The sequence below is a fragment of the Macaca nemestrina genome, chromosome 10 (assembly GCF_043159975.1).
Source record: "Macaca nemestrina isolate mMacNem1 chromosome 10, mMacNem.hap1, whole genome shotgun sequence".
Classification (NCBI taxonomy): domain Eukaryota; kingdom Metazoa; phylum Chordata; class Mammalia; order Primates; family Cercopithecidae; genus Macaca; species Macaca nemestrina.
This window is the reverse complement of record NC_092134.1, coordinates 121,027,879-121,042,819: the sequence shown is the minus strand read 5'-3', so window position 1 is coordinate 121,042,819 and position 14,941 is coordinate 121,027,879. Positions and strand designations below refer to the sequence as shown.

The 14,941-nt window shown below is 36.6% G+C and overlaps 1 protein-coding gene across 1 annotated transcript in view; it reads left to right on the top strand.

Annotated features, from left to right (window-relative positions):
• The window catches only part of LOC105481244 (solute carrier organic anion transporter family member 1B3), a 106,882-nt gene extending 92,413 nt beyond the window's left edge, over positions 1-14,469 (top strand). Inside the window, exon 15 of the mRNA XM_011740683.3 lies at positions 13,728-14,469. Within this exon, the coding sequence (XP_011738985.1) occupies positions 13,728-13,971 (244 nt within the window). The 3' untranslated portion in view covers positions 13,972-14,469. The remainder of the gene's footprint in view (positions 1-13,727) is intronic.
• The last annotated feature ends 472 nt before the right edge of the window (positions 14,470-14,941 follow it).

Here is a 14,941-nt window from a genome sequence, read left to right as displayed (position 1 = left end):
AATAATGATGAAAGGATTTACATTGCTTTGTATATATACCCAATAATAGGATTGATGGGTTGAATGGTAATTCTGTTTTATGTTCTTTGAGAAATCGTCAGACTGCTTTCTACAATGACAGAACTAATTTATATTCCCACCAGCAGTGTATAAGCATCCCCTTTTCTCCACTACGTCTTCAGTATATTTTTTTTGACCCCTTAAAAACAGCCATTCTGACTGGTGTGGGATGGTATCTGATTGTAGTTTTGGTTTGTAAATCTCTAATAATCAGTGATGTTGAAACCTAAGTGAACTAATGCATGAAGAGAAAACCAAATATCGTGGCCAGGCACAGTGGCTCACACCTGTAATCCCAGCTCTTTGGGAGGCCGAGGGTGGGCGGATCACGAGGTCAGGAGATCCAGACCATCCTGGCTAACACGGTGAAACCCCGTCTCTACTAAAAAATACAAAAAGTTAGCTGGGCGTGGTGGTGGGTGCCTGTAGTCCCAGCTACTCGGGAGGCTGAGGCAGGAGAATGACATGAACCCGGGAAGTGGAGCTTGCAGTGAGCTGAGGTCGCGCCACTGCACTCCCGCCTGGGCGACAGAGCAAGACTCCGTCACAAAAAAAGAAAAAAAAAAGAAAACCAAATATCGCATGTTGTCCCTTGTAAGTGGGAGCTAAACATTAAGTACATATGGACCCAAAGTAGGGAACAATAGACACTGGAGCCTACTTGTGGATGGAGAGTGACAGGAGGGTGAAGAAACAAAACTACCTGTAAGTGACTATGCTTATTTAAAAAAGAAGAAAGAACAAGAACAGATAATAAAATATTTTAAAATCTGCATCACACAATGTATTTTAAGCAAAGTTCAACAGCAGGGGTAAATTAGAAGAGTTTGTAATTCAGACACAGACACAGCCAAATGTCCTATGTATATAAGGATCTCTTAAAAATCTACAAAAACAGGCTGGGTGCAGTGGCTCACAACTGTAAGCCTAGCACTTTGAGAGGCTGAGGCAGGCAGATCACTTGAGACCAGGAGTTTGAGACCAGCCTGACTAACATGGTGAAACCTTATCTCTAGTAAAAATACAAAAAAAATTAGCCGGGCATTCTGGTACATGCCTGTAATCCTAGTTATTTGGGAGGCTGAGGTAGGACAATTGCTTGAACCCGGGAGGTGGAGGTGGCAGTGAGCTGAGATCACCAACTGCACACCCCAGCCTTGGGCGACAGAGCAGGCAGGACTCCATCTCAAAAAAAAAAAAAAAAAAAAAATCAATGCAAACATCAAATGCTAGCAAGAATGGAAAACAACAGGAACTTCCTTTCATTGCTGGAGGTCATGTAAAATGGTACTGGAGTGTTGGAAGACAGAGTGAAATTTTCTTACAAAGCAAATAGAGTTATTGTATGATTAAGCAATCGTACTCCCAGATATTTACATAAATTAGTTGGAGACATGTCCACACAAAAACCTGTACCCGAATATAAAAAAGTGGAAGCATTGAAGATGTCCTTCAGTAGGTAAATGGATAACTAAACTGTTACATTCATATAGTGGAATATTAGTAATCAATGTATTAGTCTATTCTCACACTGCTATGAAGAGCTACCTGAGACTGGGTAATTCATGAAGGAAAGAAGTTTATTAACTCACAGTTCCACAGACTTAACAAGAAGCATGACTGGGAGGCCTCAGAAAACTCACAATCATGGCAGAAGCCTAAAAGGAAGCAAGGCATGTCTTCTCCTAGTGACAGGAGAGAGTGAGGGAGAGAGCAAAGGGGGAAGTGCCACACACTTCTAAACCATCAGACCTCATGAGAACTCACTCACTGTCTTGAGAACAGAAAGCGAGAAATCCACCCACAAGATCCAGTCACCTCACACCAGGTTCCTTCTCCAATTCAACATGAAATTTGGGCAGAGACACAAACCCAAACCATACCATTCAACCCCTGGTCGTTCCCAAATCTCATGTTCTTCTCACATTGCAAAATACCGTTATCCTTCTCAACAATCCCTGTGTCTTAACCCATTTCAGCATTAACTCAAAAGCCGACAGTCCAAAGTCTCTTCTGAGACAAGGTCCCTTCCACCTATGAGTCTATTAAATTTTAAAAAGTTGGTTACTTCCGGCCAGGCACGGTGGCTCACACCTGTAATCCCAGCACTTTGGGAGGCCAAGACGGGTGGATCACAAGGTCAGGAGATTTAGACGATTCTGGTTAACACGGTGAAAGCCCATCTCTACTAAAAATACCAAAAAATTAGCCTGGCATGGTAGTGGGCACCTGTAGTCCCAGCTACTCGGGAGGCTGAAGCAGGAGAATGGCATGAAACCAGCAGGTGAAGCTTGCAGTGAGCTGAGATCACGCCAGTGCAGTCCAGTCTGGGCTACAGAACAAGACTCTGTCTAAAAAAAAAAAAATTTAGTTTTTTCCAAGATATAATGGGGGTACAGGCATTTGGTAAATACTCTTATTCCAAATGGGAGAAATTGGCCAAAACAAAGGGGTTACAAGCCCCATGCAAGTTCAAAACCCAACAGGACAGTCATTAAATCTTAAAGATCCAAAATGATCTCCTTTGACTCCATGTTGCACATCTAGGGCACACTGATGCAAGAGATTTGTGCCCCAGGCTTTGGGCAGCTCCACTCCTGTGGCCCTGCAGGTACAGTCCCCATGGCTGCTTTCACTGGCTGGTGCTGAGTGCCTGCAGATTTTCCAGGCACACAGTGCAAGCTGTTGGTGGATCTACCATTCTGGAGTCTGGAGGACAGTGGCTTTCTTCTCATAGCTCCACTAGGTAGTGCCTCAGTGGGGACTCTGTGTGGGAGGTCCAACCCCAAATTTTCTCTCTGTACTGCCCTAGTATAGGTTCTTCATGAATGTTCCACCCCTGCAGCAGACTCCTGCCTGGACATCCAGGCATTTTTTTTTTTTTTTTTTTGAGACAGTGTCTTGCTCTGATGCCCAGGCTAAAGTGCAGTGGCACGATCTCAGCTTACTGTAACCACGACTTCCCAGGTTCAAGCAATTACTGTGCCTCAATCTCCTGAGTAGCTGGGACCACAGGCATGCACCACCACACCTGACTAATTTTCATGTTTTTAATAGAGATGGGGTCTCGCCACGTTGGCCAGGCATTTTGATACATACTCTGAAATCTAGGAAATCTAGGAATAGGTTCCCAAACCTCAACTCGTGCTTTCTGCACACTCATAAGCCCAACACCATGTGAAAGGCACCAAAACTTGGGTCTTGCATCCTCTGAAGTCATGGCCCAAGCTGTACCTTGACTCCTCTTAGCCATGGCTGGAGCTGTAGTCAGTGGGAAATAAGGTGCCATTTCCCAAGGTTGCACAGGGCAGCAGGGCCCTGGGCCTGACCCACAAAACCATTTAACCCTCCTAGGCCTCCAGGCTGGTGATGGGAGGGGCCTCCATGAAGGTGTCTAAAATGTTCTGGAGATATTTTCCCCACTGTCTTGGCTATTAACATTTGGATCCTCTTTACTTATGCAAATTTCTATAGCAGGCTTGATTTTATCCTCAGAAAATAAGTTTGTGTTTTTCTACCACATGGCTGGGTTGCATATTTTCTAAACTTTTATGCTCTGCTTCTCTTTTAAATATAAGTTCCAGTTTCAGATAATCTCCTTGTTCATGCATATGAGTAAACACTTTCAGAAACAGCCAGGTCACATCTTGAATGCTTTGCTGCTTAGACATTTCTTCCACCAGATACCCTAAATCATCTCTCTCAAGTTGAAAGTTCCACACATCTCTAGAGCAGGGACAAAATGCCACCAGTCTCTTAGCTAAAGCATGGCAAGAGTGACCTTTACTCCAGTTCCCCATAAGTTCCTCATCTCCATCTGAGACAATCCTGAACTTCATTGTCCATATCGCTAGTAACATTTTGGTCAGAACCATTCAACAGTCTCTAGGAAGTTCCAATCTTTCCCACATCTTCTGTCTTTTTCTGAGCACTCCTAACTGTTTCAACCTCTGCTCGTTACTCAGTTCCAAAGTCGCCTCCACATTTTCACGTATCCTTACAGCAGTGCCCCACTCCCAGTACCAATATTCTCTATTAGTCTGCCTCAGAAAACTAACAGTCATGGTGGAAGGGGGAAGCAAGTCATGTCTTCTCATTACAACAGAGGAGAGAAAAGTGTGCAATGGAAAGGGATACACACTTCTAAACCATCAGATCTGGTGAGAACTCACTCTCCATCATGAGAAGAGCAAATGGGAAATCCACCCCCATGATTCAATCACCTCCCACCAGGCCCCTTCTCCAATATAACATGGAATTTGGGCAGGGACACAAATCCAAACTACATCAATCAATAAAAAGAAATGAGCTATCAGCCTATAAAAAGCAAAAAGTGAAACTTAAACTCATATAAAAAAATAATAAAAAAGCTTCAGATTGTATAATTTTAACCATGTGATCTTGTAGAAAAGACAAAACAATGGGCAACAAAAATCAGTAGTTTCTTGGGGCTCAGTGTGGAGAAGGCAGGGATGAGTAGGCCTAACACAAGAGATTTTTGGGGCAGTGAAACTATTCTATATGATATTGTAATATTGGATCATGACATTTTGCATTTGCCAAACCCGTAGAACTTTACAACATAAAAAGTGAACTCTAATGTAAAATATGCATTTAACAATGTATCAATATTTTTTCATCCATTGTAACAAATGTGCTATACTAATACAAGACATTAATGATAGGAGAAACTGTGTACATGTTGGACAGGGAGATCTCCATACTTTCTATACAGTTTTCTGGTAAAACTAAAATTGCTATAAAATATAAAGACAAAAAAATCATGAAACATTTTTCAAAGAAGTCACTAGTGGTTATGAAACATAAAAACATTGCAGTTCTGTTATTATCAATTATGTTATCATTGCAGTTCTGTTATCAATGAATAGGAACATGAACATCATCTTGATAATCAAAGAATTATAATTAAAAATCACACAGATTGTCAACAATAAGAAATGTTGCTTGAAGACTGTGTTGGCAAAGTATGTAACTTTGAGCCAGCAGCAATACTTCTAGGAATTTATCCTACAGATATCTATACTCCCAAAATACTGAAAACAAAGTAAGAACCAATCAAGAAGATATCAATTAAATTAATAATGTGCATGCAGGCAAATGAATATTCTGAGTTCTTCAAAAAAGGAAAAATCTTTTTACTTACTAATATGGAAGCCAATTCGCAATATATTGATATATTCACAAATATATTATGTGAAAAAAGGAAGTATTACATGAAAAATGTGTGTGTAATATGCAATTATTTATGTAAAGTGGGGAATGTTTCTTAGTTCAGGTTAGATCTCTGGTGAAAACTCCCTAGATCAAATGTACTAGAAGAACTTTCTTCTACTTAACGTGTATGTTCACTGTCTAACATCCCCAAGTAATGATCCAGCTTTTTCTGGAATTATAGTAAAGCAGCATTCACCAGCCCACAAACATTCTCTTAAATTTAAAATAATTATAGAAAATCTTTCCCTAAATGGGAGATTTATTTCCTCCCGCCTTCCCTTCCCTCCCCCGCCTCCCTTTCCTTCCTTCCTTCCTTCCTTCCTTCCTTCCTTCCTTCCTTCCTTCCTTCCTTCCATCCTTTTTTTTTTTTGAGACGGAACCCCACTCTGTCACCCAGGCTGGAGTGCAGTGGCGAAATCTCAGCTCACTGCAACCTCTGACTCCTGGGTTCAAGCAATTCTCTTGCCTCAGCCTCCTGAGCAGCTGGGATTACAGGCGCCTGCCACCACACGGGCTAATTATTTTGTATCTCTACTAGATGGGGTTTCGCCATGTTGGCCAGGCTGGTCTCAAACTCCTGACCTCGGGTGATCCGTCGACCTCAGCCTCCCAGTGTGCTGGGATTACAGTCATGAGCCACCGTGCCCGACTGGAAGATTTTATTTCTATTTATAAAAGTATGGAAAGAAATAACAAAGCAAAACTTAATAAATTTACTTTAAGAAAATATTTATTTTAATTGAAATCATAATTCATTTTAAGGACAATTGGCAAGATGCTCCCCAGAATCTCCCCAAAGCAATAATCACCAAGTCCAAGCATCAACATAACATTTTGAGATGGCGTTACTTTAGTTACGTTAGTTTCAGTATGAAAAGACCACTGAAACATTGTTTTAAAAGCTGTACTAGTTCTTTTTTCTTCAATGAAGGTTTAGGTAAAAGTAAAAGGAAATGAAAAGTGAAATTTTAAAAAAGGGCAGTTCATTTGCCAGTTAATACACTGAAAGTTAAATGATTATCTTATTATTCTTTATAGATTTTATTTTTTAGAATAGTTTCAGAATCACAGTAAAACTGAGGAGAAAGCACAGAGATTTCCTATATCTTGCCTGCTCCCATACATGCATAGCCTTCCGCATTATCAATATCTCCCATCAGGATGGTACATTTGTTACAATTGAAACAACAGATTGACACATCTTTATCACTCAGGATCCACAGTTTACACCAGGTTTCACATTTAGTGTTGAACTTTCTATAGGTTTGGATGAATGTAAAATGATACATATCCACCACTCCACTATCATAAAAAGTAGTTTTGCTGCCTTAAAAATCCTCTGTATTCTGCCTGTTCATCCCCCCTTTCCCACTAATCCCTGGATCCCTGGAATCAATAGTCTTTTTACTACTTCCATAATTTTGTCTGTTTCAAATCATATAGTTGGAATTATACATTCTGTAGCCTTTTCAGAGTAGCTTATTTAACTCAGTAATATGCACTTAAGTTTCCTCTAGTCGTTTGTATTGCTTGATAGGTAATTTCTTTTTAGCACTGAACAATAATTGATTGTCTCGATACACCACAGTTTATACATTTGCCTACTGAAGGACATCTTGATTGCCTCCAGGTTTGGGAAATTATAAATAAAAGTTAATAATAAAAGACATTCGTGTGCCCATTTTTGTGTAGATACAGGTTTCAAATTCTTTGTGTCAACACCAAAGTGCAATTACTTGATCATACGGTAAAAATAAGTGTAGTTTTCTAAGAAACTGTCAGACTGGCTTCAAAAGTGGCTGTATCATTTTACATTTGCACCAACAATGAATGACAGTTTCTGTTGCTCCACTTCCTTATACACATCTCATGTTTCGGGTTCTGGATTTTGGTCATTCTAATAGGTATGTAGTGGCATCTCATTGTTGTTTAAATTTGCATTTCCTTGACGACATAAGATGTGAAGCATCTTCTTATATGCTTATTTGCCACCTCTATATTTTTGGGGGGAGGTATGTGTTAAAGTCTTTGGCCTACTTGTTAACTGTTTAATTGTTGAATTTTGAGAGTTCCTAATATTTTTGAAAACAGTTACTGAATATGCCTTTTGAAAATATTTTCTCTCAGTCTGTGGCCTCTGATTTTCATCTTATCCTTTTGACAGTGTCTCTTACTTTCTCAGAGCAGAATTTTTTTTTTTTGGTTTGTTTTTTGTTTTTGGAGATGGATCTTGCTCTGTTGCCCAAACAGGAGTGCAGTGGCACCTTCTTAGCTCACTGTAGCCTTGAACTCCTGGGTTCAGGCGATCCTCTCACCTTAGCCTCCTATTGATGTAATCTTGTGATTATTTTTCTTAGTTAGTCTATTCATATAATGAATTATATAAATGATTTGTGAATGTTAAACTAGTCTTGCAAACTTGAGATATATGACTGGATAACTGTTCTATTCAGAAGTTTTAAATTTTAATGAAGTCCTCCTTATCAATAAGTTCTTTCATGGATTGTGCTTTTGCTGTTGCATCTGAAAAGCCATAGCCAAATCCTAGGTTGCTTTCTCCTGTGTTACCTCCTAGGAGTTTTATAGTTTTGCATTTTACATTTTAGTTTGTGATTCATTTTGGGTTAATTTTTGTGCAGCCTAAATTCATTATTTTACATGTGGATATCTAGTTGTTTCAGCACCATTTGTTGAAAATACGGTATTTTCTCCATTGTAATGCCTTCATTTTTTTCTAAAGATCCATCGACTGTATTTAAGTGGGTCTATTTCTTGGCTATTTATTCTTTCCACTTACCTATTTGTATTACCAAAGTCACACTGTCTTGGTTGCTGTAGCTTCGTAGTAAGTCGAGGTCAGGTAGTATCAGTCCTATTATTTTGTTCTTCTACTTAAGTATTGTCTTGGCTATTTAGCATCTTTTGCCTCTTCACATAAACTTTAGAATTAGTTTGTCAATATCCAAAAAATAACTTATAGAGATTTTGATTGGCGTTGCACTGAATCTGTGTATCAAGTTGGGGCAAACTGACATCTTGACAATACTGAGTCTTCCGATACTGTAAATGAACATGGAATATCACTTCATTTTTAATACTTCTTTGGTTTCTTTCATCAGAGTTTTATAGTTTTCTGCCTATACCCTTTGTATATATTTTGCTAAATTTATACCCAATGTTTCATTTTTGGGAGTGCTAATGTAAATACTAATGTGTTTTTAATTTCAAATTCTACTTGTTTATTGCCGATTTATAGGAAAACTTTTCACTTTGGCATATTAATCTTATATTCTACAACCTTATTATAATTGCTTATTAGTTCCAGTGGTGTTTTTGTCTATTATTTGAGATTTTCTACATATAAATGTGCAAACAAAGGTAGTTTCATTCCTTCCCTTCAATCTGTATACATATCATTCTCTTTTCACTTTTTTTTTTTAATCACATGGACTTTCTGTGTACCATGTTGAAAATCAGTGGTGAAAAGGGACATTCTTGGCTTGTTCCAACATTATCAGGAATGCTCTGAGTTCTTCACCATCGAGTAAAAAATGTGTACAATTTTTGATGTATTTGTTTTTAATCAGGTTGATAAAATTCTCCTCTATTCCTAATTTAATGAAAGTTTTTGTTCACAAATGGATACTTGATTTTGTCAAATGCATTTTCTGCATCTATTGATGTGATCATGTGATTTTTTTTCTTCTTTAGCCTGTTAATATAATAAATTATATAATTGATTTTTGAATGTTGAACCAGTCTTGTAAACCTGAAATACATTCCACTTGGCTGTGGCGCCTAATTTGTTAATGCAACATCAAATTCAATTAGCTATTTTTGAGAACTTCTGCACCTATATTTGTGAAATGTATTGCTCTGTAGTTTTCTTTTCTTGTAATGTTTGTGTGCTTTGGGTATTAGGATGATGCTGACCTCATAAGAGACAGGAACTATTCCTGCTGCTTCTATTATTGTAGGAAATTGTAATGAATTGGTATAAATTCTTACTTAAGTGTTTTATAGAATTCACCCATGAACCCATCTTGGTTTGGTGTTTTCTGCTTTAGAAAGTTATTATCGATTCATTTCTTTGACAGATGTAGACCTATTCAGATGATCTATTTCTTCTTGTGTGAATTTAGGTAGATTGTATCTTTCAAGGAATTGGTCCATTTCTTTCAGGTTATTAAAATTGGGGACATGGTGTTGTTTGTGATATTACCTTTGGGTCTTTTTAAGGTCAGTGGGGTCTACAGTGATGTTCCATCTTTGATTTCTGATATTAGTAAATTGTGTCCTCCTTTTTATCTAAATTAGCCTGGCAAGGGACTCATCAATTTTACTAACTTTTTTCAGAGAAAGAGCTTTTTTTTTTGTTGATTTTCTCTCTTCATGTCCCTTTTTAAATTTCACTGTACCCTACTTTTACTATTTATTATCTTTGTATTACTTTGGATTCAATTTGCTCTTCTTTTTCTAGTTTGCTAAGGTAAAAGATTAAATGATTGATTTAAGATATTCTTCATTCATCTCTAAGCCTGCTTTTACTGCATCCATAATATTGGATGTTATAATTTTATTTTCACTTAATTCAAACTATTTTTAAATTTCTCATGAGATTTCATCTTGACTCATATGTTTCTTAGAAGTGTATTGCTTAATCTTCACAGATTTTGGGACTTTCCAATGATCTTTTTGCTATTGACTTCTAGTTTAATTCCACTGTGGTTTAAGGACAGATATTGCATGATTTTCATTCTTTCAAATTTCTTTTATTTTTATTTATTTATTTATTTATTTTTTATTTTTATTTTTGAGACAGTGTTGCTCTGTTACCAAGGCTGGAGTACAGTGGTATGATCTCGCTCACTGCAACCTCTGCTTCCTGGGTTCAAATGATTCTCGTACCTTGGCCTTCTAAGTAGCAGGGATCATAGGTGTGTGCTATCACGCCTGGCTAATTTTTTTTTTTTTCGTATTTTTTCTTTTCTTTTTTAGACGGAGTTTCACTGTTGTCGCCCAGGTTGGAGTGCAATCTCAGTTCACTGCAACCTCAACCTCCTGGGTTCAAGCGATTCTCCTACCTCAGCCTCCTGAGTAGCTGGGATTATAGGCACATGCCCCCACACCCAGCTAATTTTTGTATTTTTAGTAGAGATGGGGTTTCACCATGTTGACCAGGATGGTCTCAATCTCTTGACCTCATGATCCACCCACCTCAGCCTCCCAAAGTGCTGGGATTACAGGCGTGAGGCACTGCACCCAGCCTTTTTTTTTTGTATTTTTGTAGAGACGGGGTTTCACCATGTTGTTCACCATGTTGATCAGTCTGGTGTCAAATTCTTGACCTCAAGTGATCTGATTGCCTTGACTTCCCAAAGTGCTGGAATTACAGGCCTGAGCCACCACACCTGGCCTTAAATTTCTTAAGATATCTTTTATAGCCCAGAATGTGGTCTATCTTGGTGAATATTCTATACGAGCTTGGGAAGACTTTGTAGTCTGTTGCTGTTTGATGTAGTAGGTTACATCTGTTATACTGTTGATTGATAGTGTTGTTGAGTTTTCAACTATGTCTGATCAAATTTTGCCTGGTGAATCTGACCTTTTCTGATAGAGGCATGTTGAAGTCTCCAACATAATTGTGGGTTTGTTTACATTAAGTATCCACTTAAGATTGTCCATAGGTTCTTAGAAACTGATTTTAAGCAAAACAATGTGCTATGTACCATAGTAACTATTGTTTATACCAGTTATCTATAGTGAAATTGGTTTCATTATACAATACATAATTTTACTCAAAATTATAATTTCCAAGAACCTGTAGACAACGTTAAGTGAAGACTTACTGTATTTCTCTTTGCAGCTCTATCATTTTCCCCTCACATATTTAGACACTCCATTTTTACATGCTTACATGTTAAGTATTGTTCTGTTTTGTAAAAGGATAATTGGATAACTGATTCCTTTGTTATTATGTAAAGACTTTTTTATCCTTCATTAATTTCCTTGCTTTGAAGTCTGCTCTGTTTGAAATTAAAATAGGTACTCCCACTTTCTTTTGATTAATGTTATCAGTGTATGTCTTCGTCAGTCTAATTACTTTTAATCTGTATGTCTTCATATTTAAAGTGAGTTTCTTATAGACTACATATAGTTTGGTTCTTGGTTTTAATCCTCTAACAATCTTATTATTATCTTTTGAGATGGGATCTCATTCTGCCACCCAGGCTGTAGAGCAGTGGCTTGAACGTGGCTCACTGTAGCCTCAACCTCCTGGGCTCAAGAGATCCTTCTGCCTTAGCCTCCCATGTAGCTGGGAACACAGGCATGAACTAACATGCCTGGCTAATTTTTTGATTTTTTTTTTTTTTTTTTAGAGATGAGCAACTTTGTTGCCCAGTCTGGTCTCAAACTCCTGGACTCACTTGATTCTCCCATCTTGGCCCCCCAGAGTGCTGGGATTACAGGCATGAGCCACCATGCCTGGCTCATTTTGGTCTTTTAGTTGGTGTATTTATATCATTGACATTCAAAGTGATTACTGATATAAATGAAAGAATACTGACCATATTTGTTACTATTTTCTATTTGCTGTCCTTGTTCTTTGATCCTATTTTTATATACCACTTTTTGTCTTCCCATTTTGTTTTAATTGAGCATTTTATATAATTCCATTTTCTCTCATATCTTAGCTTATTAGTTGTACTTTTTAAACAAAAATTTCAGTGGTTTTCCTAGCATTTGCAATATATGTTTAAAACTAATCCAAGTTTATATTTTAGTAACACTTTATTAGTTCACAGATTATGAGTACCCTTATAAAACCAAAATGACCCTAATTCTTCTTTCCTACCCATTGTATCACTGCTGTCATTTACTCCACTTATCTGTAAGCAAACATACACATATGAATAAGCATGTGCATTATATATAATTAAACACATGGTTTCTATTATTGTTTTGAACAGTTTTCTATTAAATCAATTTAGAATAAAATTGTTTTTATTTAACCTTAACTGATTTCTTCTCTGATGTTCTTCCTTCTTTATATCCAAGTTTCTGACTTATATCATTTTCCTTCTCTCTAACAAACTTCTTTTAACATTTCTTGCAAGGAGGGTATACTGGCAAAACAGTCCCTCAATTTTTGTTTGTGTGATGGTGTCTTGATTTTGACTTAACTTTTGAAAGATAATTTCACATGGTACAGAATTTTTAAGTTGGTGTTTTATTTTTCTTAACAGTTTAAATATTTCACTTCACTCTCTTCTTGCTTGTATGGTTTCTGAAGAGAAGTCTGATGTAATCTTTTCTACTCTATAAACCAGGTTTGCTTTTCCTTTTGTTTCTTTCAGGATGTTTTCTTCATCTCTGATTTTCCAGACTTTGAAAATAATAAACCTCTGCATAGTTTTTCTGGCATTTATCCTTCTTGGTGTTTTCTGAGCTTCCTGGATCTGAGGTTTGGTGTCTGACATTAATTCGATAAAAATTCTCCATACTTATTATTTGAAATATTTCTTTTGTTCCTTTCATTTTCCCCTTCAAGTATTTCTATTATAAACACTTATGTAATCCTCCCAAAGTTCTTGGTTATTCTGTTTTTTTCTTTCTTTTGTCTTATTTTTCTTTTTTTTTTTTAATTGAGATAAACTTAGAGATTGTTTCCTCAGCAGTGCTCTGTCTAATAATAAATCCATCAAGGCATTTATCATTTCTGTTACAGTTTTCTTATCCTTACTGTTTTGTTTTGGTTCTTAGAATTTTTATCTTTACTTACATTGCTAATCTTTCTTACATGCTGTCTACATTATCCATTAGATTGCTTAAGAAATTAATAATAGTTGTTTTAAATTTCCATCCCTGATATTCCTTGATATATCTGGATCTGGTTTTAAGTCTTATTCTTTCCATACTATGTTTATTGCCTTTTAGTATGTAACTTGCAAATTTTTCTTGACAGCCACACAAAATGTATTGGGTAAAAGGAATTGCTGTATATAAGCCTTTATTAATGGGGTGTAAGGTGCTGAAGAAAAAGTAACATTCTATAGTTCTATGATAATGTCTCAATCTTTTAGTGAGCCGGTATCTCTGGACTGTGAACTTCAAACATGCTTCTCAGTTTCTGTCTCCCACTCCTTAGGTAGAATGAGATGGCTTGAGGGGGCTGGAGTTATATATTTTCCTCCCTCCCAAAGGAAGGCTAGAGACAGCTGGGGTTTAGTTTCTGTAGCTTCATTTTTTTTTTTTTAATAATAGAAAAATATTTTATGCCCCAATGAAAAGAATAAATAGAATTTTTCTCTGAATATTTGTGTGTGTAACTTGTTTTTCTTTCTTTTAAGGTATGCATACTGGAGATAAAAAATGTAAGATGTTTTACATATTTAAAATAATAATCTACTCTCTTTTTTCTCTTTTCACAGAAGGGTCTACTTGGGCTTATCTACGGCTTTAAGATTCTCAGCACTTGTTTTATATATCGTATTCATTTTTGTTATGAAGAAAAAATTTCAAGGAAAGGATACCAAGGCATCAGACAATGAAAGAAAAGTAATGGATGAAGCAAACTTAGAATTCTTAAATAATGGTGAACATTTTGTACCTTCTGCTGGAGCAGACAGTAAAACATGTAATTTGGACATGCAAGACAATGCTGCTGCCAACTAACATTGTATTGATTCATTAAGATGTTATTTTTGAGGTGTTCCTGGTCTTTTCACTGACAATTCCAACATTCTTTACTTGTAGTGGACCAATGGAAAAGCCTATGAATTTAAATAAACTATAAAAAATGGGAGTTCCTATGGTTAGGATATAGCTATGCCTTTATGGTTAAGCTTAGAATATATGATCCATAAAAATTTAAAGTGAGAAGCATGGTTAGTATGTAATACAATAAAAAGTAATTGTTTTGTAGTTGTAACTGCTAATAAAACCAGTGACTAGAATATAAGGGAGGTAAAAGGGAGAAGATAGAATAATAGCCTAAATAAAGAGAAAAGCCTGATGCCTAAAAAAAAAAAAAAAAGAAAGAAAGAAAGAAAGAAACACTTTAGATGTATATTACTTTGGCCAAAATCTAGCCTGGATTTATGCTATAATGATATATACTTTTCATGTTAAGTTGTATATTTTTCAGAAATTACAAATATTATTAATTTAAAATTTGAATTTGTGTTTGACTAACAACCTCGATGGATCTTCTTCCAACCTACCATTAAAATCCTGCAGGAGAATTGTGAGACAATATATTATAATACGTGTTAAGTTTCTACTGGACCCATGGAAGTAGATAAGAAAAACTGACTTTAACTTGAGAAAGCAAAACCTATTGATAAGATATGTCTTCATTGCATCTGTCTGTTCTCTGGGAGAAGCAAAATATGTGTTACTCTCTTGCATACTTGTTTGTTTATTCGTTGTGCATAAAAGGATATCTTCCACATCTCCAAAGCTGGACAAGAAATAGAGAAAATGAGACCAAATATTTAAATATTGCATTTTCTAGTAGTGAGGCAGAATATTTCTTGGCCTCTTCACTAGACTTGCAATAGAGGTGCCCTCTTTATTTGGTCTGCCATGCTCAATGCTTTGCGGAAGGGAGCATGTGAGTGACCAAGTGCAGGACCATGTGGGT